A 25594-nucleotide genomic window follows, 5' to 3' on the forward strand; every position below is an offset into this window, starting at 1 on the left:
TGCAACCGATTCATCATGAATATTCGTGATACTCGGCGGCCTTGGGTAGCCTGGGTGGACGGTTGGGATCCGAAACACCCTCAGCTCTGTCCGCGCGTACATGTTGGATGGTGATGATGTCTTCAGGAACATCGGCCCCGTCCATGTCGTACGGAGGAAAAAGAAAAAAAGAAAAAAAAAGGCATGTTCAAGTCTGGTCAACCCAACAGTACACAGTCTCTCGCTCGCCATTTTCCCCAGCAAGGTATTGGTACTATTCCGCGTCAGGCGTCAGTGCCCAGGCATACAATGACCAGGCGAGCAAGTTTCTATTGGACCGTTGCATTCACGAAAGCCGCAGGGGCTCCACACACATCGCATCTACTGATCTGATCCCAGTCCAGCAAAAGTAGCACCCGCACGTCGAATTAGAAGTCGTTTTGACGCGACGCCATTGTTGATCCTTCGGCATGTCAACTGCTAGTACATACGGTACGGAGTCGGGAGTAGGAAAGTTGTATTTTTGGGCGCCTGCAGCGCCGCAGCGTCGAAACTCTCCGTCACGGCACCACTGACCCCAAGTCCTTGCCTAGCTTAAGCATGCACTTCCTACACGTGGGTCTCGCCGGTCAGCTCATGCAGACTCCATCCCTGTCTGTCTGTGCATGTATTTGTCCGTCGCGACGTACGGAGAACTGGAGTAGATCTACGGATTGCAACAGATGGGCGGGAAGACTCGGCTAAAAAAAGAAGGCGCAGTCACGATCCGCACCCCACGGCATGTATGTAACCCTTTGGAAATGGCGCCGGGCTTCTAGAATGAACCCTTTGGGCTCGATAGAGGTGAAACCCTTTGACGCTCGTGGACTGGATCAGCGAGTGCATGTGTCATGAATCATGTGCCATGTATCGTGGTTCCCCATGAATCCCATCTCTGTGCCAGAGTCTACTTCTCCTCGCGGCTGCGGGATTATATGCGCTCGTCCGCCGCAAACTACGCCCGCGTCATGATGACCAAGGTCCTGGGCCTGTGCATCTGCGGCTGAGGCCTCGCAGCTGCTATTTTCCCTCGTCCGACCCGTCCGAGTCGGCAAACATGTCCACGGCGCGCAATCGCTTCCGATGCTGCGTTCGGCCCGCCGACTCCTCGTCACCACTCATGGCTTCCCTCTTGTCGGCCTGGCCCTTTGTTTGCCATGGTCCGCGCGCGGTTTGCCCATCATCTCCCTCTTGGTCCATCTGGTCCGTGATGGTTCGGGCTTCCAGATCGTCGTCCTCAATCGAGTCCCCGGCCACGTCATCTTCGTCAATGGGTTCCCCTTCAACGTCCTCGTCGTCGACAGCCTCGCCCATCACCTCGTCCTCATCCAGAGGCTCTCCGTCAATGTCATCCTGCGCCGTGACATCAGGCACCATGTCCGGTGCGCTTGCTGCGCTTCTCTCGCCCTTTGCGACCGGCAGTGCGTCGACCGTCTTCCACTTGTTAGGAGCCGCTGACTCGTCGGTTGTGTCCTCGGACTTGAGGGACGGCGGAGACTCAAATGTCCGGACAAACAGTTCCTGCGACTCCGCTGGGAACACGCACCATCCCTCCCATAAGTTGAGGACGAGATTGATGCTCCTCTTCCACTTTTCTGCACGTAGGCGGCCCCAGCCGAGCTTCTCCGCCAGCATTCCTAGGCCTTCGAAAAGTTTGCGCTCACGCAGCGCCGTCTCGAAGAGTTGCCGGAAACGCCAGGCGTGGCGGACACCGCTCGTGGAGGACGAAGAGAGAACATCGCTGACCACGTACAAGGCCACCAGACTGGCGCCGCTTGTGTCTGAGCCTTCATTTGTAGATCCCTCCTCTGTAGTCATTCCAGGATGGCTTGGCTTCGCGTCCCGCCTCTTCTCGGGGTTGGCGGCCGTCAACGAGAGCGGCCTCTCGACGTTGGCAACAATCATATCAACCACCTCATCCGCACCACGACTGGCGTGTGTAATGGCAAACGTTGTAACTCGGGCAATGTCCCCTTTGCGCAACTTGCTGAGCGTGGACGGTAATCGGGCCAAGAGATGAGTGAGCTTGGCTTTGTCCAACGGGCTCAGAAACGTCTTTTCTGATTCAAAGCTATTGTTGTTGTCGCCGTTGCCCTGGCCCATGTCTTCGTCATCTGATGAGTTGTACTCCGAATCCGAGACAAACTCGTCCAGAGAGGTTGTGTACTCGAAAACCAATCTCTTTTCTGGCGCTTTCCACGCGTGGCCACCGTCAAACAACGGGACGTACTTCCCCTTGGCCTGGTTCAACTCCGAGCCTGTGACGACCTGCCAAAGCCTCCAGCGATACCAGATACCGCCTTCACTTCTGGCGTCCCATATCCAAGCCCACCTTTCCTCCCGCTGAACGTCGGGCCGTGACATTAGGAGCGCCTCGAACCCTGGTCCGTGTTCCAAAACTCCCTCAATCGTCTTGTTTATCAGTTGTATGGTCCTAACGTCCTGCGGCGGCCGTACAGGCACATGCAACAGCTGCGCCCTGTTGACGCCAGCACCGACCTGCCCGTACGACGAGGGCGGTGCGTACCCGCGGTGAGAGCCTTGTTGGTGATGGCCGTGCTTGTCCCGGCCCCCAGGTTGTTCGACGGGTTTGGCACCGAAAGGATGGGCGCCAGACGAGGAGGATGATCCCAGGCTGGAAAGATTTGCCGACGCCGCCACGGCCGAGGACAAGTGCCGGTGCAAAGACAAGTAGTGTCCGTAGCCGAGATACCGATTCTGCAACGCACTCACCGCCGCGTCCATCTCGTTGGCGGGTGTTTCCTGAGAAAGGGTGACAATAGCAACCATGCACTTCCTCTCCGAGCCACCGGGGCCAGCCGGCGCAGGGGGCTGGATCTTGACATTCTCGACATTGAGATTGTCCGGTATGAGCGCCTTCACGACGGCCTGCGACGTCCCCGGCGGCAGGTTTGTCAGCCTGAGAGTAGGCTTTGACGTGGCTTTTTCTTCCGCTCGATCTCGTTCCCTCGTGTCGCCCACGTCCTCGTCCTCACTCGCATCAAACGCCTTGGCCATCGAGGTCGCGGCCGAACCGGAATCGGGGTCCTCGAATCCTAACAACCCCGACCGATCCCTCGGACCTCCTTTGAAATCATTGAACGTCCGCTTCTTCGCAAACGACGACGGCGCCGGCCCCAAGCTCCCCGGTCCACTCTTCAATCCGGAAGACACAAAGTGTCGCTTTGAGGCGCCGTGTCCCGGGGGCTGTCCTCCAAAGCCGGGTCTCCCTCGCGAAGGTCCGCCCCCAAAGGTGCTCGGCGCAGGCGCACCATTCCTGTCGTCTTCCTCGTCACGATCGAAGCTCTTGACAAAATCGGCGTACACGGCAGCAGTTTCTGCGGCCTCGCGCTTGCGCTTGGCCTCTGCCTCGGCCTTTTGTCGTTCAAAGGCAGACTGCTTGGTGGGTTTTTGAAGTTTCGCCTCCACGTCCGGAAAGCTGGCGAGGCCCTTTCCGGAAGACATTTCGACTGAATTCGGGGCGTGAGATTTGCTGGTCAGCTCATGTTTGGGCGCCGGGTACTGGTTTGGCTGTTGAACGCGTTGCTGCAGTCTCGGCTGGGCCCGGTTTTTGAAGTTGCTACTTGTTGGACTTGTGACGGAGCTTCGACTTCTGGTGCAGCCGGCCCCGCTACATGCATATACCACTTTAGTCATATTATGTTTTCTGCGTTCGCCGCGACGCAGGCAAAGGGACTCACTCACACGAGTCGGTGTAGTCCGTACAGAGCGTGGACAGTATAGTCTCGAGTTTTGAAAAGATGAGTTTCCTTCTGTAGAATGCAATGGGCTCGCTCGCATGCTCTATAGCTTTGCCACCTTGACAGCAGATTTCTTCCTCAACTCCTCCTCCAGCACCATCCCGGGATCCCCCCCACGACTTCCATCCATCGTGGTGAGGCCCTTGAATTTGCCATTCGTTTCCTTTCCAACGGTCTCGTCATCGATATCCTTCCACTTCCATTTGTCGCCGAGCGCCCCCCCTTGGCCCTGCATACAATCCAGCACTTTGTCGCCTAAGAGCGGCAAGAATTTGTATCCATGGCCACTATCCCCTGTAGCAATAAACAGACCCTTCCATCCAGGATGCCAGTCAACTAGCCAATCACCATCCTTGGTATCAGAATACCAACATAGCCTCGTTTCCTTCCAAGGTCTGGTTTCAAGACCTTTGACAGGAGAGAGTTTGGCAAGTCCGCGTCGCAGGTCAGCATCCGCCTCGTCTGGCAGGCGGGCAAGAACGCCGTCCCTAGTTGTTGACGGTCTAGACGTAATAAAAGAACGTCTCTCATATGATGGTGACGGCGGCAAGGCATTGTGGACCACGACCGGGTTCAGGTAGCCAAAGCTGTGCCGTGCGACTTTCAGAGTCCTCTCTTGTGGTGGGATGATGAACAGCCCAGAGGAAAGGTTCAAAACAACGGGCTGTCTGGAGAGCAGGGCGAGTTCTTCGTCGCTAATGTCAACATACCCCAGCACATGGCCCGTGGCCTCAACTCGGCCTCTCAAGTCGACCAGAGATCCCGTCCAGGCTCCGGCAGCAACAAGAACAACGTCACCAGTGACGAGTCTACTGTCCGTCACCCTTGCGCCAATGACCCTGTCGCCTTCAGTTACCAGGTAGTCGACTTTTGCGCTGACAAAATCCGCCCGTCCCGTCGCCTTTACCCGTTGGTAGAGCCATTCCATCCCCCGTCCAGCATCAGCCCAGCCGGACAAGGTGTTTAGATAACCCCAATCACCAGGGTATGTATCGGTCCCCAGGCAATCATTCAGAGCCTTGGTGTTCTCCAGAGTCTTGATTCTGCCTGCCGGGTATCCGTCCTTGGCAGCAACGTCGACGCAATTCTTCCAACTCTCCCTGGTATAATCCATGCCAGACTTTGTCCCGGGTTTGATTTCGTTGGGTTCATAGGCCGTCAGAACAAACCCTGACTCGGTATAACGGCCTTGGCCCCCCAGATCGTCGTCACCTCGCTTCCTCCATTCCTTCTGAGCCTCTGTCGCAAAGGCGGTGTAGTGAGGGTCTGCGTAATCGGCTCGTATGATTCTCGAGGAGTCGACACTGGCGCAGTCATCTGGCGGGAATGAACCGTTGGCAGTGTTGTCGACGATTGTAATGGAGGTCTTGGCAAATTGCGTCCTTTTTGTGATTGCCCAGGCGGTGCTGAGGCCAAAGACACCAGAGCCTATGATAAGGACGGAGGATGGCGTAGTTTCCATTTGCTGAAGCACAGGCCACAGCACAGGGACCAAGAGAGTCAGCAACGCCTTGAATTTCGTCCAAATGAAGAACTACAGGGCGAACCCAGAAAAGATCAACAATACAATTCAAGAGCAAAGTGGTTTGTGTCGGCTCAAGAAGGCGGGGAATACGGAAGTACTGCCGTAAATAGAAACACAATCACGTACTCCGTATACTGAACCGATTAGGCAGGCAGCAAGTATCTACGTAGGTAGGTACTACCTACCTCGTACTCCGTAAGTACGGAGTAGTGTTTCGAAATGGACTAGTGGGGTCCCGAGGCCGATCATCGGGACATTTCAGTCAAACCACGCGCCCTTGTGCGAAGTCATCGCGAAACCCCGAATAAACTCGTCAGCCTTTCCGAAATTGGCATCCCCATGTCACTGCCCTCACAAGCATACAGAGCCGCAGGCAAAACGTCACAGGTCTTCAAAGCCATGATTAAGGGGGACAGGAATGCAATTACTACAAGTGCCTGACGCTGAGAACCACGACGATGAAGCGAATGACCGCGCGTTCCATGGTCCCAGTGAGGTTGTCATTGCGATGGCAATCACGAGCTCAAGGCTCCCCCGGATCCGCCACTTCCACAGCATGCACAGCGCAAGCTGATTTTCTTCAAAAAAAAAAAAAAAAAAAAAAAGCAAAACTGGATATAAATACTGTCGAGTTCCAGTGACTTGAATTTTCTCCTCACCTTCCACTTTTCCGCAACTCCATCTTCTCTCCTGAAAGCATTAGGGTGGCTGTTCGGGCGGCGCACCGATCCGAAACATACCATAAGCAATCTATGTAAGTGTCGCGGGATCAGTAGTCTTGTTCTTCTACCTGAACCAATTCCGTCGCATGTAAAAGAGATGATAACAGTAAGCCTCCCCTGCCGAGCCTCTTTGCCAACGCCGATGCAATGCTAAATCAAATGATACAGTCGCAAGTCCGTGATGCTTGATTGTGGCCTGTCAAGCATGGGAATATCCTGCGTCGAAGTAAAGCAATCATGGTATCATGACCAATGGTCTAGTCGTACATGCAGAGTAAAAAAAAATAGAAAGGGTGTTGATACACCAGGTGGATGAGAGCCGCCTGACCAGCCCAATGCGTCTAGACTTTTCGGAAGTCTGTACGAAGCACTGTTAGTGACGTAGAATTGGAGGTGAGTTTGGGCATAGGAATACGAACCTTGCAACACAGGGTAAATCATCTCGAAAGCCTGGTAGATCTCCTCTCTGACCTTGGCGCCCGTTAAAACGATCTTGCCACTGACGAAGATGAGAAGAACAATCTTCGGCTTGATCATGCGGTAAATGAGACCGGGAAACAGTTCAGGTTCATAAGAGCTGAAATTGTGATGGCGCGAAGCCAGACCCTCCAGACGAATGGGAAACTTGATGTCGCAAGAACCGACAATGTTTTGAATCTTGAAATCCGTGAACTTGGCGTTGAAGCCAAGCTTCTGGATGATGCGGGCGTACTTTCGAGATGCCAGCTTGGAGTCGTCCTCAGACTTGGCACCAGTAACCACCATCTTTCCACTGGCGAAAATCAGAGCCGTAGTCTTGGGCTCACGAATACGCATGATGACGGCGGCGAAACGCTATATCAAAATGTCAGCATGTAGTGTACTTGGAATGGTATGGAAATGGGCTGGATTGTACCTTTGGGTTATACTCCGCATTTCGGGCGTGCAGGGCTATCGTCTTGAGGTCCAGACGGCAATCAAGATTGACCGTGGCCACGATGTTCCTTGAGAGTTGGGCGATGAGCGTCACCAAACATAACAAAGGCCCGACCACTCAAGAGTATACATACTGCAAAGTAGGAGTTATGCCACTGGGACCTTGCGTGGCAGAAGGCGTCGCGGCAGGAGTCGCGGGAGTCACCCCATTTCCGTTAGCTGCGTTTTGGCCATTTGCCCCTGGCCGCTGCATGGCATCGCCACTACTCGCCGGCGGTGTCAACTCATTCGTAGCTCCCGGAAACGACAACGAGCCGGGAGCAGTAAACGCCTTTGCCTGTGCGGCGTTGGACGGATGTGTCTGGATGCCTTCCATGATGGGAGTGATCGCTGTCAAACACAGAAGACGAAAGCGGCGATAGGAGCGCTGAGCAAAACTGCTGATATTGTTAGCTACAAGCAGATTAAGCAAGAGGCAGCCGGAGTTTCCATGTCAGCGTTCAAGGTCAAAGTACCTGCTGACATGCAAGATCTCGTTTGACTCCTCGACTTGTGAATGGTAGACAAAGGTACGAATGCTGACAAAAAAAGGGTGACTCTTACCACTCGTGGGAGATGAACAAGTGAATGTCTCCCCTACAGAATGGTGCTCAGACGATGGTTCCGATGCGATGCGGCGACCACGTGCGGACGCTAACTGCAACGCCAGTATGTATGGGATCAAGATCGAGATGTTTCGCTCGTATTGCACAGTCTCAACCAGAATAGAACCCGACTTGTTCACCTCAAGGCAAGCTCAGAATCTTCTTTTTAAATCTCTTCTAGTTGTCTACGCACTCGCAACGATCCGATGGCGACGATAAGAACGATGAGATTTCGCTTTACTGTCTTCGTCGGCGACCCAAGAGATCGGCTGTGAAAGGAGAGGCTAGGGCGACGGGCTAAAGAACGTGTTTCAGTTCGATTTTATTGCCTACTCGTCGCTGTCAAGAACGTCGGACGCCGTTCAACCTGGCGACGATGCTGCAGATTCCGTTTGCTCTTCCGGATGGGCCACGCCCTTGCTGCAATAAGGAGTGAGACAGAGGATTTGCCGAGTTGGCAGAGGGCTCGTGCTGCAAGTGTGAAGAGGAACTGCGATGCGACTGAAGAGTCGGGCGATGCCAAACAAGCGAGGCAGTGAGAAAGTAGAAATCCGAGGTGGAAAGCGAAGCGGAGCGAAAACTCAGCAACAGTTTGAAAAGTGGGGCGTGACGTGCGGGTGAGAGGAGGGAGAGAAGAATTTGTGACAAATGGTGTGGCCGACGTGGTGGGAGGTACGTAGGGCCAACCGGTCGGGACTTCGGCGCAAGAACTGCACGACCGGCGGGCTGGGGGAGGGCTGGGTACTTATAATTTTGCACAGCGACTGTTCTCCCAGGCAACAGCAGGCCTGTGGCGTTGCCGCTGGGAAGTTTGGCCTCAGGTTAGCGCATGCACTAGGATGAGGCTCGGCCAATCAACGGCGAGAGAGGTGGCGACTTTATCTCCTTTTTTCTCCACCGGGCAACCTCAGATTGCCCCGGGTGGAGCCCTGAGGTACCGCCTTATCACACCTCGGCGAGCAGTACTTGGGCACCTGAGGTACCTCGGTGGGCGCAGCACGTATGTGCTCCTTGGCCGGCCGGGGAATGTGCGCAACTGCAGCAGCAGCAGTCCAGCGCAGATAACGGCGTCTCGACGAGCACTTGACGGGCCAAGACGACATCAGGAGCGCATCCCAGCTCAGCCCAACCCATGCAAATCCGTATAAGTTCACTCTGCTTGTGGTCGGGCGTCCAGAGCGTCGAGGTGGACCGCCGCCAGGAGGTCAACGTCTCGCCTCCAAGGGCCAGCAGGGAGCGTTGATGCTCCAAGTGCTCTATCTATCAATTATGGTAATTGTAGGACCTTACTCCGACTCGACTCCGTACACGGCTGCTGACTGCTCACCCCAGATTGCAATCTACTCCATCTCGCGGGGGAGGGGGGGGGGGACGGGGAGCAACAGGCAACATTGCGCAGGATGGAACAAATGGACATGGCACATACTCCAAACACGCCGCGTTCTGTCCAGAGAGGTGAGCAGAATATTTCAAAAGTCTCCCGGCATGAGACGAGGAGAAGACGAGTGGAAAGGGGGTCAGAGCCACGTCCCAGTCCCAGTCCTCCGTACTTCGTTTCCCGGGCAATGTTCACTTCTGATTTTTTGACTGATTTGCTTCTCAGTGGCACCGGTTGGCCAGGCCCTCTTTGGCCCAAATGTATCCGAACAAAGCAAAAACAAAGAGCGATTCATCAGTCAACGAAGGCGTCTGTCTGTCTTGTCCCGGTCGCGTCATCCATCCAGTCGCCAGCCTCTCGCCTCGCAGACACCACCACAACCGCTTTACAAGTGTGCCCTACCCAACCTAACCATTTTTCTCTCATGCCACACTCTCCTCTGTTTTTAAATCCAACCACTTGCTCACCCAGCTGAGTATCTTGCTTCAACTCTGCGACTCTTCAGAACAGCCAGCGGAACGCAGGCACGTGATGAAATCAGCGTCACCGCTGCCACCCTTATCATCTCAGTCGCAGTGAGATTTCAATATTCCAACGTGCGTCGATAATCGAGTCTCGACGGGCCGCCGGGCAACAACGACGAGTTTCGACCACGGATCATCAGATTGCTTTACGCGCATGCACTGGCCGATGACACAGTGTCACGACTAACCAGCCGCCCGCTTGCCAGACGACAGCCAACACCTCGCCGCCATGGGTAGGGACTCCTGGAACAAAGGGGCTGAGCGCGTGGAGCTGTTCGCGCCGTAGATCCCAGCCCCCATCCCCAAGTCCACTCGATCTCCATGAAGTGCCCCCAAGGAAACCCTAGTTGCCTAGTCAAACACCACCCCTCCCCCTTTCACCCTCGCACAAGAGACATCACCAAACCACTCGCCAAGGTCTGGGACATCCACCCTGTCTCCTCTGGCATCGACCGTAGCCGCCCGTCCTCACCGGTACAAGGTTACGCAATTTTTTTCCTCCAAGCGATGAGTTGGTTGGGAGATACGTTGAACCCTTATTCGTCCGCTACCACAAAAATACCCATGGTTGTCGGGAAAGGTCAACTGGTTGCCATGCGCTTTGGCAGGTGCCACGGTACTTGAAAGTTGAACCTGAATCAGTCAACGAAAGGATGCGCCGCCATGGCGGAAGGAGGGGATTGGCAACGGGGCGTCGCATACGGAGAACATTGAGACGAAGTCGCGACAAAGCAAAATTTTTCATCCTCTTTCCCACCCTTACCGCAAAAAGGGGGGCGACAAGTGTCGGCTGTGTTCGATTGTGTGAGTCATGGATTCCTGTCCAACCATTTTGGCCTGTGCATTGCTCGTCCAGGAGGCTGGCCGTTTCCGGCTTCTGACTGGCCAAGTAGCCAGGTATCGATACCAGGGCCTCGTTTCCCCGTCTTCCCGTGGCGCTGGTTTGGAACTGGACGAACTGGACCAAACACGACATATTGACGGGGATTTTGGGAGTGGCAAGCGCCGAAAAATCGCTCTCTGGCATTTAATTGCGTTTGGCCTCGTCACGGCGCGGGCTCAGTCTCGTTATGCCTCGCAAAGCTTGAAATTTCTTCATGTGGCATCTGGCTTGTCCAAAGGGAAAATTTTGCTGATCCTGGCATGGTCAAGTAGAGTGACATGTTGCGTACGCAGACCCGCCTGTAGGGGTCGGTCCCAGGAAGTACTGCACTAACAATTTTTTTTCTCGTGACATTGCAGAGCCGCCGGTGGAATCGGAGCTCTCGGAGCTCTCCGCTTTGAGACTAAAGGCCCCAGACGGACCCTTCTTCTAGTCGACAAACAGGCGACGGAGTTTGGACCCCTAGACAAAGCATGGTAATCTAATGGTTATTAAGGAGTGCATACATGATGTCAATGACTCCCGTGCTCCGTACAAGCTAACCGCCCATCCTCTTGGGTGAGAGCGAAAAGAGCCAGCCACTCTGCGCCCGTGCCTGTGAGCACAGTGCATGCTAAACAGTATCCGCGGCGGCTGGCGGTGAAGAGTACGTGGCCATTTCACTTCACTGGAACGGACACGTGGCATGGGCGCCTATTTCTACGCAAACGCCAACGTATAGCCATGTCAACAAGTTGTCGGGAGCATTCCGCTACTGAGATCCGGGAAGAATGAAGCCTGATACGTATTCTCGTCTTCCTTGCCCCTCTTTTTTGGTGCCTGATTTGCTGATCCTATGTACAAAACGGTTAATCTTTGCCCGGCGGCCAATCGTGCGTCTACGTGAACAAACAATAAAAATAATAATGCCAAGAGGGGACGACAGTAAAATGTATAAGCAGGCCGGTGTCATGTACATCGAAACAGATTCAAGTCAAGTAGTATTTCGGTCCTTCGCCACCTTGAGGAACTTGCCAGTTGATATCTTGCTGAGGAGCTTTGATGTCGCACGTCTTGCAGTGGATGCAACTGGAGATACGACCGACCCGTTAGTATATTGTTGTATGCCCTCGGGGGTGCGGTGCGTGTCAAGCCGGACATGTACTTACTTTTGGGCGTTGATTTGGAACCGGACGCCGTGGGGCTTTGACTCATCCTCGACGTATTCGTACACGCCGGCAGGGCAGAAGCGGTTCTCGATACCTTTGAAGGGGGGGTACGCCTTTTCGGTATGCGCATCCCAGTCCCTGACTTGCAAGTGGACGGGCTGGTCCTCCTCGTGGTTGGTCCCGGTTCGAGAAACACTGGTCAGGATGTCAAACGAGATCTTGCCGTCGGGTTTGGGGTACTCGATTTTGGGGAACTGGTCGGCAGGCCTGGTGGCCGCGTAGTCGGGGGTCTTGTGCCCAAAGGTCCACGGGACGCGGCCCTTGAGGATGAAGGCTTCGAGGGCAGAGTACAAGACGCCGCCGATGGCACCGAGTGGCGAGTGGAACGAGGGTCGCATGTTGCGAACCTCCTTGAGCTCCTTCCAGATGGGCGACTTGCGGAGCGAGTCTTCGTAGTCGTAGAGGAATACGGTGCCTTGGTCGCTCTGGCCGAGAGCGTTCCAGGCGGCCTCGGCGGCGAGCATGCCCGACTTCATGGCGTTGTGCGTGCCCTTCACCTTGGGCACGTTGACGAAACCGGCCGAGTCGCCAATGAGAGCGCCGCCCGGGAAGGCCACTTTGGGGATGGACTGGAATCCGCCTTCGACAAGGGCGCGGGCGCCGTAGGAGATGCATTTGCCCCCCTCGAGGACGCTCCTGAACGTGGGGTGCTGCTTGAGCTTCTGGAATTCTTGGTACGGCGACATCCACGGGTTTTGGTAGTCGAGCGAGACGACGAGGCCGATGCTGACCATGTTTTCGCCAAAGTGGTACATGAAGGAGCCGCCGTAGACGTCCTTTGGCAGAGGGTAGCCCATGGTGTGGACGGTCAGTCCCTTGTCAAACTTTCCCGGGTCGATTTCCCAGACTTCCTTGATGCCCAGGCCATATGTCTGGTGCTGGCTGTCCTTGCGGAGGTCAAACTTGTTAATGACCTGCTTGCTCAAACTGCCATGGCAGCCCTCCCCAAACATGGTGACTCTGGCGTGGAACTCCATGCCCCGCTCAAACGTATCCTTGGGCTTCCCATCACGGCCAATGCCCAAATCATTCGTGGCCACGCCCTTGACGGAGCCATCAGAATCGTATAGAACCTCGGCCGCTGCAAACCCGGGATATACCTCGACACCGAGCTCCTCGGCCCGCTCGGCCAACCACTTGACGAATTGGTTCAGGCTGACAATGTAATTGCCGTGGTTGTGCATCTGCGGCGGTTCCGGGAGGGGGAAAGAGCTGTTCTTGGTCAGGATTTTCATCCTATCCTTGGTCGCAGCCGTCGCGTGCTCGAAACGGTTTGGGTTTTCCTCGTCAAGCCAGTCGGGGATGAGCTCGTTAATGGAGCTGGGCTCGATAACGGCGCCGGAGAGGATGTGCGCCCCCATATCGCCGGCCTTTTCGAGGACAATGACTCTCAAGTCGTCGTTGCCGGCCTCGTTGGCGAGCTGCTTCAGCCGAATGGCGGCACTCAAGCCCGCGGGTCCGCCACCAACGATGCACACATCCACCTCGTCAGACTCGCGCTCAATGGAGGCCGGATCGAAGGCTTCGTCGGCGGCGGCGTTGTACAATCGACGGCTGGTGGTGAACAGCCTCATGCCGGCCAACCGCTGCAGCGCCAGCGGCCGCGTCCTCGTCGTCGTCGTGCGAGGGGTTCTTGACATGAAGCCCATGGCGGCGGGGAGTGAGCGTCGGGGCGTCCAGCGCGCAACCGATGGTGCGCTGCGGTGGACGCATCTTGACACTGGCACGGGGCACCTAGCCGACATGGCTGCTGCTAGGTGACTGGCGAGAGTCCCTGTGATGCACCTGGTATCGTTGTGTGAGAGGCGTGCTTCCGGGAGTCGACCCAAGGTTGAAGCCGACGTCAAGATGAGCCGGCGAGTGGAAGCTCTCCGAGACCTATGACATTGACCGCAACCCAATTGGTCGGTTGGCCATGGTGGGGCACCTGAGCTTGCGAAGCCGATCCAAGCCGGCGGCGGTGGTCGAGGTCTCGTCTGGCCAGAATCGTCATGAGGGAGCAAACAGGCCACAGCCAGGCTCAAGAAGATGAACATCGCGGGTTGGCGAGCAGAGGCCTAGCTTATAAAGCTAGATGAAGGCTGCCGCGGGCTTGTAGGGCATATACAGACAGACATCATGGGCTCATGGGTCGAGACGAAGCGAATAACTTGAGTGGGCCATCCAGCACCAGCAGGAAGACGGTAAAATCAAGACTCGAAAAGAAGCCAGCCATGCGAAATAGGGCTCCCGGAGGGGGAAGGACTTCAGGTGATTCCGTGTGTGCGCATGGCTTTGCCTGTGACTGTGACTGACGACTGACGAGGACTTGCCATGATGACATTTGTCAGCCGAACACGCAGCCCAGCCCGTCAAGAGAGACTCAATTGTCTGTCCATTCGCATAACTCCGCACGTCCCTTGTGTCAGTGCTTCTCCATCTCCTGTTCTGCACTGGCGGGCTTCTCCAGCTTGCTCCGTCCTGTGAATCCGACAAGCCCCTGGGGCCCCATGATTGATTGATCAGAAATGCGGAAGCATTGACCTTGGCACGCATCCTGACGGCAACACGATGAGACTAGCATGGCATACGAAGCTCACTTACCGACGCTGCAGCACGCCCGTCGAACTGCAGCCGACATGAGTACGCGGCCATCCGAACCATCATCTTCGGCTTCGGAACAATGCGGGGATTGTCTTGCATGGGACCAACAAGACACGATGGCACGGAAACGAGCAGAATACCCCAGCCCTCATGTACCTTCTCCGCATGACACAACCACCATCCTTGTCATTGGCATTAACAATACGGAGTAGCCAACAGGCCATCGTCTCTCCCCGATGCAACATGATGTCCCCGTCGACAAGTCAATATCCATTCATAATGACGCTAAGGCTTCTTTGGCAGCTCAACGGAGGCCCGGGCTACCCCGCATTCTCTAGAGGATGCTCGGCGCTTTCCTGAGCAGAATGGCCACGATCAACATGACTGCCGAGGAGAGGTGAGAGGGGAGAGGGGAGAGGGGAGAGGGGAAGGCCTGGTCGGTGGTCAACGATGTTGTATTGCGGCGTGTTGGTCTCACGGCAGTGAGTGAAGCCACCGTGGCTGCTTTTAAAAAAGGGCAGTAGAAGCGCGGAATGCGAGCCAATTCGACTCGTAAACCTAGCCAACGATCGTCGAGGTTCGGAGACAGGGAGTCAGGCAGTCAGGCTTCCTCCCTTGGTCGGGTCTCACCTGCAAAGGACGAATCACCTCTGTTCCCTCTCGTTGCTGGAGCTTCAAGGCTCGAACGTTTCTTGTCACTGGGCCCATACATCACAAACCGCCGAGATACGATACGGGCACAGAGCCATGAAGTGGATGCAGCTCATCGCCATTGCCGGTGCGGCTGTGGCAGAAGTCCCGAGCGATTGTCCTGCCTACGACAATTACGCGGCCCTGCGACACCCTCCGTACTCCTCCGGCAGATGGAAGTATCCATATCAGCGCCCCGAAGCGAGATGTCGATCCTATGTCGTCCCAGAGGTGGAGCAGACCTTGAGGGAAGCAGAGACCATGATCAAAGACAGGGACTTGTACAGGTTGTTTCTGAATACTTGGCCGAACACCGTGGATACCACGATTCTGTGGCATGGCAAAGCGTTGGATAATGCCGACGAAGAGGTACCATCCCATCATGAACCCGGAAAATGCCAGCCCAACCGACCAAGCTTGGTCATTACACGTTCCTATGCATCAGATGCTGATTCTGCATATAGCTTGCCTTTGTAACAACTGGCGACATCCACGCCATGTGGCTTCGTGACAGCGCCAACCAGCTACAGTCTTACAAGCCAATCCTCAACATCACTTCTCGCAACGCCACCAACAACATCGCCAGTCTGTACCGCGGTACCATCAACCTTCAATCACGATATATTCGCAAATTCCCCTACTGCAATGCTTTCCAACCACCCCCCGACTCGAAACTTCCACTCGTCAACCATAAGCGTGGCTTGCTCGCCAAGCGTGGTGACACGGTCAACCCACCATACGACCCCGGTGTTGTGTGGGAGTGCAAGTATGAACTCGATTCTCTTTCAGCTTTCCTTCAACTATCATGGGACTATTATGATGTCACCAGTGATGCCGAGTTTTTTGGTAAATACGGTTGGGCGGATGCCGTCAAAACCATTCTCAAGCTGGCGAATGACATGATGACGGGTACTTACACCGAGGATGGGCACGTCAACAAGTCGCCGTATACATGGCTCCGTGATTCGAATAGTGCCACAGAAACGGTGACAAACGGGGGCAACGGAAACCCAGTTGCCGGCAACATTGGCCTTGTGCGCAGCTTCTTTCGACCGTCGGACGATTCCACCATCTATCAGTACTTTATACCGGCCAACATGATGTTTTCACGCTTTCTAACTGCGTGTGCCGAGATCATGCATACGATAGACATAGACACCGCCTCGGAAATGTCGACCTTGGCGCAGGGAATAGAAAACGCCATTGAGCAGTACGGTATTGTGAAACACGCAAAATTTGGCGACATTTACGCTTACGAAGTCGATGGTTTCGGCTCTCACAACCTCATGGTGCGTCGCTCTGCACGATATCGTCTGCAGTACACATCGCTGACAAAGTCTTGGTACAGGATGATGCCAACATCCCCTCCTTGCTAAGCATCCCTCACATCGGCTTCAAACCCAGCACCAACCCGGTTTACCGGCGCACTCGCCAGTTCGTGCTCTCCCGCTCCAACCCATACTTTGGCTTCGGACCAGTTCTCAACTCCACTGGCGGACCGCACTTGGGTCCCGGGATGGCATGGCCGATGGGCGTCATCATGCAGACCATGACCTCGAGTGATGACGACGAAATTGTGCGTGGTATTAAACAGCTAATGGGAGCAACAAGCGGACTTGGGCTCATTCATGAGTCTGTTAACGTGCACGATGGTAATAAGTGGACCCGATCTTGGTAAGTAGCAAGGACGACAAACCCCCCCCAAAAGCGCATCGGGTTGCTGATACTTGCAGGTTTGCATGGGCAAATGGTCTCTTTGGTCAGATGATTCTCGACCTCTTGGACAGAAAGCCACATCTCCTTGCGAAGAGCTACCAGTAGAAAGTATATCACCACCCACCCTATAGGCAGTAGTCATATACAATGAATTATCCCGTACCATCAATACCGAGGCCTTCCTCTCTCTTTGTCAGTGTGTATTTGTTTCGGGGATGCTTGACACAACCGGTACAAAGGTAGACGTGAACGCCCAGGCCCTGCAAACGGCATGTCGCATGCTTGATATTCTGCCGCGAGTCCGGGTCCGTCATGGTAAAAGGCGGCCCGGCGGCAGACTTGATCTCGCTGTATTGCAAGACTTGCTGTATACGCACGCTTGCGCTCGCCATGCCAAACACAAGGGAAGCTGCAGAAAAGAAAAGTTCACCTTTGACTGATTAACATGGACGTGTTCACTCCACGCCTATCTGCATATGCATCGCTCAAAACGCCGTCCATGCGGTCCATAGATGTCCATGTCACGCCGCTCCATGTATCCGCCCAAGCAGCCAGTCCTAAATGCCATCTAGCTCAAGTCAAATCCTGCCCCCGATGTGACCGCGTACAGCAATTTCTCCCGCAGAGCTTCCTCGCTAGTGTATACAGGCAGTTTCAATAAATTGACACAAGTACTGGTACTCGGAAGTCTCTTTTCGTCCGTGCCTCCATCCCTGATGCTGAATTTCGGACGGAGCTGCGAAAACCCAAGTAGTGGTGCACGAGGTGTCGAGCTGACGTATTTGAGAACGTCTCTTCGTTGGGCATCGGTAAAGCCCTCCATGACCCTCCAAAACGACTTGATGGTGGGGTGCTCTTCGTTGTCGTCGCCGACTTCGTAGAGTCCGCTATACACAGTATTGCGACGCAGGTCGTCAATGTCGATTTCGGAAGAATCCCCGCCTACGAGGCGTTGAAGCTCCGACTGATTGAACATGGAAAGCCATGATGGGGGGATGATGGAGCGGAGACCGCGGAGGAAAGCAGCTGTTTGGAGAGCCGGTTGGACGACAAGACGGTGGCGAGCGGCGTATGAAATGTAAAGGAGGCGGTTGTCGTTTGTGACAGGAATTTGGTCGCCGTTCTGGATCAGCTTTCGAGTGATGGTTTTGACTGGAGCGCCGGGTGGAGAGACCTGGTCTGTAACGGTGAAGTCGAAGCCCAGTTCAGATACATCGCCTCGATAGTTCTTTAGTCGCAGCAAGCCCAGATATAGTTCTTCGTCCATGTCCCGCAAGTCATTGATGCTCCCCTTGTACGTATTTTCATCGTTTGGGCCAGCAGATGGCCATTTCAAGAGGAAGAATCCGGCAAATGCCAAGTCTACCAGGATACCCTCGTACAAACACTTGCCAACAATGCGCCCAAGAAATTCAAATCGCCTCAGTAAATCGTTCACTTCATCCCTGTGGTCTTCGTCGTCGTCTTTCAAGCCTTGTCGCGAAACGAGCTCGCGACGCGTGTCTACAGCCGTAGGGTTAGGGAAAAGCAGCCCCTGTTCGTTGGAGCTGAACATTCCTGTCCCATCTTCCTTGTTTCCAAAAGCCTCAGAGGTTACACCAATGAGGAACTCCTTGGTCACACCACCACCGTCGATACCCGCTTCGGGTGTACCGAATTGGTCCACAAATGTGATTTGAATCGTGTCTTTGAGTCCGTCATTTATTTGGTAGAACTGGTTGAAGGCATCCTCGAAGAGCTGGCCGCGTCGAATTTTGGCATGGTGTCTGGAATAGAGGTGTGCCAGTCCGAAGGCATTGTTCACACCGCGCCGGATTTTATCCAGATTAATAAACTGGCGAAAAATCTTGACTCTGGTTTCAAACGGAACTGCGAAGGGCATATGCTTTAGTATTTCCAACTTGGGGCCCATTTCGGCGAGCCTTCGCTCCCTCTGAGAGCGTATTTGCTGTCTCTTTAGTCCCTCTAGGCGAGCATGGCGAGACACCCGTTGACCGGCCATGGTTGAATAAAAGTTGGATTGTTGGTTGAATCCTCCGCTCATAGGGGCCTCGTCTTCGCCGCTTTCTTCGGCCTCTTCTTCAATCTGTCGCTCCTCTTCAGTGATGACAGCATTGATGAAGTCTTCCTGCTGCAGCTTGTTATTCATCAACCAGTGATCCGTCGGGAGGAAGTGTTTTCTTGAGTCTCTTTCGTAGAGCATCTTAAGCGCTGTGGTTATGATAGCACGTAGGCCATCCAAGTCAACCTTTGTGGACGCCGGTGACGTGGCCGTCTCTGCCAACTCAGATCCGTGCTTGCCAGCTTCAGGATATGAGTCAAGCCGTGATTTCATTGCCCCATCCGCCATCTTCTGCGACTGCGAGATTTCCCGAGCCTGATAGAGCAGGACGAAAGCTGTGTTTTTCAGGAACGTTGTCAGAGCCTCGACATCCACTAGTGACAGGCTACATTGACGGAGACGAGAGTCAGATGCATCATTATCAATTATTTGCGTTTTCATGCCGCTCAAAAAGTCCTCGTCATCGCTGAGGCGCAGGATAAATGTATAGAGGTCCAGAAAGAGAAGAATTACTCGCCATTCTTGCTCTTCGGTGCTATCTTGTGACAACTGAAACGAGCCTCGAAAATACCGGCGGATGACTTCCAGGGGGTTTTCTGACTCTCTACTCATTTTGTCAAATACCGAAGTCTGCCGCATGATCTGCCAAAGAAATTTGACCGTGGGTATTGGCCCAACGGAAGTCGGTATTTGTTCAAGGAACAATCTCATTCTCATATCATCGGCTTTCGCTGGAAAGCAGTGTGAAAGAGTTAATAGATAACCCGCGAGCAGGCTGGTTCCAAAAGACTCCTCTTCTGTGTCGGAGCGAGCCAAGTTGGAGGAAAAGTCCCGAAGAACGTTGGATATTCCATCATGATCCACAAGTGATAGCAGTTGCGAGGAGACGTACGGGGCAAGGACCAGCAACGGACCGCCGTCATTCTCGTCGTCTGAATCGTCGACCTGGGGTTTGAAACTCATCCTGATACTAATCTCTGATGACAAATACGATAATTGTATCAGAAGAGCTCGAAGATAGGAGAGCCTTGCGGATGGTTCAAGCGAGGCCCGGCCAAGACCAATGTAATGCGCCAGCAGCCACAGTAAATCGCCCGGAGACGGCATTGTTGAAGGTGAGGATTCATATATTGAACAAATGGATTCTGCGAGCTTGCCGGCTTTGATGCCCCTGGATAAGGGGAGGTTATTGTTCTCGAAGAGGTACAAGTCGCTTCTGGTAAAAAAATTGGACGCAAAAGCTTTATATGCTGCTCCTAAACCAATATCGTCAGCAGACCGAACCCACTGCCTCAAAGTTCCTAGAATCCTACGACTTACCATTGTTTGACTTGGCCTGGAGAGGTGTTATTAGAGACGTGAACAAGAGCTCGTTCCATCTTTCGGCTTCTCGCCCCTTACAAAGGGTAGCTAGGGCGGTGTAGTATTGGTCAAGCGAGTCTGCCATGCAATGAGAGTCGTAAATTGCCAATCGGGTGATGAGTCCAAGAATGATCGACACGTCTAGAGTCAACGCCCTGGGATTTGAAATCAGTTCTTGTTCTGTGTGCAGATTTCCGTTCAAGCGTATCAATAGCCGTACTTTTCTGAAGCCACGGAATGTAGGGTGGAAACAAGAATACTAGCCAAGTATCTCAGGCGTGATCTATGGATACCGCGCGGGGCAATATGGTCGACATGTGCCGATTCGCAATCTCGGGCAAACAAACAAGTTCTTTGAATATCATGGTCGGATCGCCTGGAGAAGAAATAGAGCAGAAGGCTAAAAGCAACAGGCAGACGTTCGGCGGCGGAAATGGCTGATGAAGAGCGATACAAGTTATCAAAGATAGCTCGTCTTTGGTTGGCCAAGTTGCGTCTTGTAATGTGGCCGCGCCATATGCGTTGGATCTTGGCAGCGGCCTTTAATCTTTGCCTTTCCAAGTAACGCTTCTCTCGCTCGGCTTGTGCATCTGATACGGTCTTCGTTGCGTTGGAGACGACAGCCGGACTCCATGATGTGTTGGCAAATGGATTACCGGCCTGCCCGCTCAGGTTGACATTCCGGGGACGCCTCGAACTGCCGGTAAAAGTCGAGAACATGGCGGGTGACAGGCCCAAGCATCACCCGCAGTCAGATTTGCTTGTAGAGCGAGATCAAGAACTCAAGTGTCTTCAAGGCCAGGTAGCTGATGAGTTGGGAGGGTCAAGGGGACGACTTGATATCGTTTTGGTGATGCGAGGGTTGGCAAGCCTTCGAGCTTCTCAATCACTGGTCAACTGCTGGGTGCGACAAGGGTGGGGATGACCTTGGGCATCTCGAGGTTCATGACATGCTTAAGACTGGTGTCTCAAGAGACTGCTTAGGTAAGCCGGCACCCAACTCCAAGTCAAAGACAAAACACATGTGATTCATGGATGGATGGGCTGCCAAGTTGCTTTTCTCAGAACTCCCACTCCCTGCTCGTACATACAGCTCGTTTCTGCATGGGTTTCGATCTCTGATTCGAGACTACACGTTGAGCTCGAAAAATAGTCCTGAAAAGTCACCACCAAAACAGAGTTGCATGGGTGGCACAGTGCCCGTGTCCTGGTTCTGAAGCTGCGTGACAGGTGCAGCTCCTGCTCATGCGCTTTTGCATTTCTACTCTTTGGCTCGGGAAGTGAGATCCATTAGATGGACAACCGAGGTCTCTCCTCTGATAAGCCTCTACCCCCTGCTACATCGTATTGTTGTACGGGCCACATGCGCACGAAAACGCCAATTTGTCGGGTCAAATGGTTGTGAGAAATTCAGGGTTTTCTTGGCATTGGTGGTTTTTAGAACCGTAGGTGCAAGGGATGGGTGGCACTAGCCGTCATACCTCCCGTCGCGCCTTCCCCCCGCAATCATGTCTTGCCTCTCGCGGTCGCCCGGGACTGTGCGCAAGAGTTTCCACTAGCACTGTATAGTCCCGCCACATGCAAACTACTTACCTAGGTAGCTTGGACGGTGCGCAAGTTTCCACCCCAACATGCGGCCAAGCCTTACGGAGTAGATGGTGTCAATACATACAAACAAAGGCGGCGGGAGATGGCTCACAACCGGCCATGAGAAGTGCCTTTAAGTACTCCCTACTCGAAGGAGGTATCTGCGGATACAGGCCGCATTCGTTGACTTCCGAAAGCTACAGACAACATTGAATTTACATACCTAGGTACCTTTATGGAGGCAAGGTACTCCGTACTGAGTACCCTGTCTTCCTTCGTAAGTTCTGGGTACTCCATACCCAGCACCGCTACATCAGCCACTCAAGCATTAGCTTAGGAAGGCACACTCCACATGCACCAGCCCGCCAAATGTGATGGCCGCATGGACAAAAAAAAAAATTCATCTCGAGAACAAAATTTCCTTCTCTCTTTCTCTCCTTCAACCAACCACCCTTTATCTCACAACACCCCAAAAACCCCAACGCGAGTCGGTTCAGAGGTACGGTCCTAGACCTGATTCTCTGTTCTTGCACTTGTTGAAATTCAACCAAAAAACAATCCAAAAAAAATTTAAAAACCTCTCAAAAAATCACCCCTGCCCGTATTCCTTCCTGCCTCTGTGCGGACACGACGACAACAACTCTCAAATAAGCACGCATAGTCTTTGGGTTAGCCTTCCGTCGCTACTCGAAGCATTTCTCTTCCCCGTGTCTACTTCTCTCTGCCACCTCTGAGTTCGTGCGCAGAACGTACTCAGTCCTTTTTCTTGTCGCAAGACTAGTTTCGTCGAATCAGTTCGTCCTCTCCTGTCTGGTTTTGGGGGGAACCTCAATCTCGCCCTTACCCGGACCACAGGCCCGCTAACCTGCGAATCACCTTGCCCCCTAGATCGATCGATTTTTCATCCGTTCGATATCGAAATGGCCGCCAACACCACTCCCGGCGCTGTTGATCAGCTTGCCATCGACCTTAACAACACCTCACTCAATGGCGGCGGCAATGCCAAGCCCACCATCGATACCACCGTCGGTGCTGTTGGTCCCGAAGACGCCTCTGCTCCCACTCCCAGCTCTGCTGCACCTCACCCCCAAAATTCCGCCTCTCTCTACGTCGGAGAGCTTGATCCCTCTGTCACTGAGGCCATGCTCTTCGAACTCTTCTCCCAAATCGGCGCTGTCGCCTCCATCCGTGTCTGCCGTGATGCTGTCACCCGTCGGTCTCTAGGCTATGCCTACGTCAACTACAACGCCACTGCCGATGGAGAGAAGGCCCTGGAAGAGCTCAACTACACTCTTATCAAGGGTCGTCCTTGCCGCATTATGTGGTCTCAGCGCGATCCCGCTCTCCGCAAGACTGGCCAGGGCAATGTCTTCATCAAGAACTTGGATGTCGCCATCGACAACAAGGCCCTCCATGACACCTTCGCTGCCTTTGGCAACATTCTGAGCTGCAAGGTTGCTCAGGATGAAAACGGCAACTCCAAGGGCTATGGTTTTGTCCACTATGAGACGGACGAGGCTGCTCAGCAGGCCATCAAGCACGTTAATGGCATGCTTCTCAACGAGAAGAAGGTCTACGTCGGCCACCATATCCCAAAGAAAGATCGTCAGAGCAAGTTTGAGGAAATGAAGGCAAACTTTACCAACATTTACGTAAAGAACATTAGCACTGAAGCCTCGGACGATGAGTTCCGCGAGCTATTCGAGAAGTATGGTGACATCACATCTTCTTCTTTGGCTCGTGACCCGGAGGGTAAGAGCCGTGGCTTCGGTTTTGTCAACTTTACCACCCACGAGAGCGCTGCCAAGGCTGTCGAGGAGCTCCACGGCAAGGACTTTCGTGGGCAGGACCTCTACGTTGGTCGTGCTCAGAAAAAGCACGAGCGTGAGGAGGAGCTGCGCAAGTCATATGAGGCTGCTCGTCTGGAGAAAGCCAACAAGTATCAGGGTGTCAACCTCTACATCAAGAATCTTGATGACGATGTAGATGACGAGAAGCTTCGCCAGATGTTCTCCGAATTCGGCCCTATTACCTCTGCCAAGGTCATGAGGGACGCTCCTTCTGATGGATCCGACGATGATAAGGAGAAGGAGGAAGAAAACGACAAGGAGTCCGAGATCAAGGAGGAGGCTAAGGAGATTGAGGAGGAAGATGCTGATAAGAAAGCTGACAAGAGGGGGGACAGGAGACTTGGTAAGAGCAAAGGCTTCGGTTTCGTCTGTTTCAGCAACCCCGATGATGCCACCAAGGCCGTTGCCGAGATGAATCAGCGCATGATCAACGGCAAGCCTCTTTATGTTGCTCTGGCTCAGCGCAAGGATGTTCGCAAGAGTCAGCTCGAGGCCAGTATCCAGGCTCGCAACCAGTTGCGTATGCAGCAAGCTGCTGCCGCTGCCGGTATGCCTCAGCAGTACATGCAGCCTCCCGTTTTCTACGGCCAGCAGCCCAGCTTTTTGCCCCAGGCTGGTCGTGGGATGCCTTTCCCTCAGCCTGGCATCGGCATGGGCGGTGTCCAAGGTGGTCGACCTGGTCAGTTCCCTGGGTACCCTCAGCAGAGTGGCCGCGGTGGTGTACCTCAGCAGATCCCCCCCAACATGTACGGAATGCCCGGACAGTTCCCTCCCCAGTATGGCCAGCCCGGCACTCCTCAATTCATGGCCGCTATGCAGGCTCAGCAGGCTGCCATGGGTGGACGCGGGGCTCCTCAGGGTGGCCGTGGTGTGCCTCCGCCTAACGCCGGTCCCGGTGGTATGCCTGGATATCCGCCCAACAATCGCCAGGGTGCTGGGCGTGGTGGAAATGGCCGCAACAACAACGTCAACGGCCCTAATCAGGCTGGCCGTGGCGATGGCAATAATGTTTCTGTGCTGCAGGCTCAGCTTGCCGGCGCCCAACCCGCTCAGCAAAAGCAGATCCTGGGTGAGATCATCTTCCCCAAGATTCAAACCATCAATTCCGAGCTTGCCGGAAAGATCACCGGTATGCTCCTTGAGATGGAGAACAGTGAGCTCGTCAACCTGTAAGCACTTTTTCCCCTAGCCTACACATTCTCGATTAATATGGCTCGTCAAACTAATGCACTTGCAGGATCGAGGATGACATTGCTCTCAAGGCCAAAGTCGACGAGGCTCTTGCCGTCTACGACGAATACGTCAAATCCCAGGGCCATGAAGGCGCGGATGTGGGGGAGGCTAAGAAAGAGGATGAGATCAAGGCTTAACGTGACCAAAAGCCAGTCTTTTTTTCTCTCTTGTTCAAAAGCTTATCTGATATTTCTTTTGTTTGATTTCCTTTGTTCATATTCTTTCCAGCTCCGTGCTGGACTCCTGTTTCTTGGAGTTGTTTTTCGGATAAAAAGGTGGGAGGTAAGAACATGTTTTACGCCCGGTTCATGGCCCACATATCTGAAGGGTTTGCATCATGTACGGATAGACTTTTTTGCTACGTCTTTGCTCGCGAAGTACTGGGGACACTAACATTTTGGACGGTCCCCTGAGTGAGGAGGGCAAATGGCAAGGATCGAACAGCTAGCTGATTACCCGGCGCGGTGGCAGCGTGCACAAGGACGACCGTGGGACAGCTCGTTTTAAGAGGCGTTGGACGGTTGTTGGTTTTCGTAAAGAACCGCCTAAGTAGGCTTATACCCCGTGACAGATGGACGGGCCTACGGTGTGGGAGGCCAAATTGACACAAGAAGCTTATGACAGTAGAGATCAAATAAGTGATATTTTGAAAAACCGTGGTCTTTATATTGGTGAATGGATGGTATGCTGAATTCCAAGAGGGCAGTTGATGTGATGCAAATGTCATAAATTGTCACTGATTGCTGGATGATACAAACGAACTGGAAAAAAAAATGGTAGGTATATACAGACCGCCATGGCCGTCAACGCCAATTCCATTCGAACGAGCCGTAGTTGCCCTTACGTGAAGCAGTAACCCGTGTCCCCAAGATCGAGCTCCGACGCCCTGGAATCAAAACAAGCATTTCTATTTTCGTCGGCGCACCCATGTTA

The 25594-nt window shown here is 53.9% G+C and overlaps 7 protein-coding genes across 7 annotated transcripts; 2 read left to right on the forward strand and 5 right to left on the reverse strand.

Moving 5' to 3' along the window:
* Positions 1-1038: 1038 nt before the first annotated feature.
* On the reverse strand, positions 1039-3483 carry MAM_00738 (coatamer subunit protein; the record flags this gene model as incomplete). The annotated part of the gene is made up of 1 exon (XM_040819537.1): positions 1039-3483. One exon carries the CDS (start codon positions 3481-3483, stop codon positions 1039-1041), a length of 2445 nt encoding a protein of 814 aa, XP_040682802.1.
* Positions 3484-3822: 339 nt separating this feature from the next.
* On the reverse strand, positions 3823-5241 carry MAM_00739 (fructosyl-amino acid oxidase; the record flags this gene model as incomplete). Its single annotated transcript, XM_040819538.1, has 1 exon — positions 3823-5241. The coding sequence occupies one exon, from the start codon at positions 5239-5241 to the stop codon at positions 3823-3825; it is 1419 nt and encodes a 472-aa protein (XP_040682803.1).
* Positions 5242-6367: 1126 nt separating this feature from the next.
* On the reverse strand, positions 6368-7317 carry MAM_00740 (TATA binding protein; the record flags this gene model as incomplete). Its single annotated transcript, XM_040819539.1, has 4 exons — positions 6368-6384; positions 6446-6860; positions 6922-7009; positions 7076-7317. 4 exons carry the CDS (start codon positions 7315-7317, stop codon positions 6368-6370), a joined length of 762 nt encoding a protein of 253 aa, XP_040682804.1.
* A 4021-nt stretch (positions 7318-11338) lies between these two features.
* MAM_00741 (electron transfer flavoprotein) lies at positions 11339-13227 on the reverse strand (the record flags this gene model as incomplete). The annotated part of the gene is made up of 2 exons (XM_040819540.1): positions 11339-11438; positions 11519-13227. The coding sequence occupies 2 exons, from the start codon at positions 13225-13227 to the stop codon at positions 11339-11341; spliced, it is 1809 nt and encodes a 602-aa protein (XP_040682805.1).
* Positions 13228-14908: 1681 nt separating this feature from the next.
* Positions 14909-16672, forward strand: MAM_00742 (Six-hairpin glycosidase; the record flags this gene model as incomplete). Its single annotated transcript, XM_040819541.1, has 4 exons — positions 14909-15220; positions 15316-16140; positions 16200-16525; positions 16585-16672. 4 exons carry the CDS (start codon positions 14909-14911, stop codon positions 16670-16672), a joined length of 1551 nt encoding a protein of 516 aa, XP_040682806.1.
* Positions 16673-17135: 463 nt separating this feature from the next.
* MAM_00743 (E3 ubiquitin-protein ligase) lies at positions 17136-20711 on the reverse strand (the record flags this gene model as incomplete). Its single annotated transcript, XM_040819542.1, has 3 exons — positions 17136-19885; positions 19950-20146; positions 20212-20711. The coding sequence occupies 3 exons, from the start codon at positions 20709-20711 to the stop codon at positions 17136-17138; spliced, it is 3447 nt and encodes a 1148-aa protein (XP_040682807.1).
* A 1787-nt stretch (positions 20712-22498) lies between these two features.
* Positions 22499-24798, forward strand: MAM_00744 (poly(A) RNA binding protein; the record flags this gene model as incomplete). Its single annotated transcript, XM_040819543.1, has 2 exons — positions 22499-24597; positions 24666-24798. 2 exons carry the CDS (start codon positions 22499-22501, stop codon positions 24796-24798), a joined length of 2232 nt encoding a protein of 743 aa, XP_040682808.1.
* Between the last annotated feature and the right edge of the window lie 796 nt (positions 24799-25594).

Source organism: Metarhizium album (genome assembly GCF_000804445.1).
Source record: "Metarhizium album ARSEF 1941 chromosome Unknown scaffold_1, whole genome shotgun sequence".
Taxonomy (NCBI): Eukaryota; Fungi; Ascomycota; class Sordariomycetes; order Hypocreales; family Clavicipitaceae; genus Metarhizium; species Metarhizium album.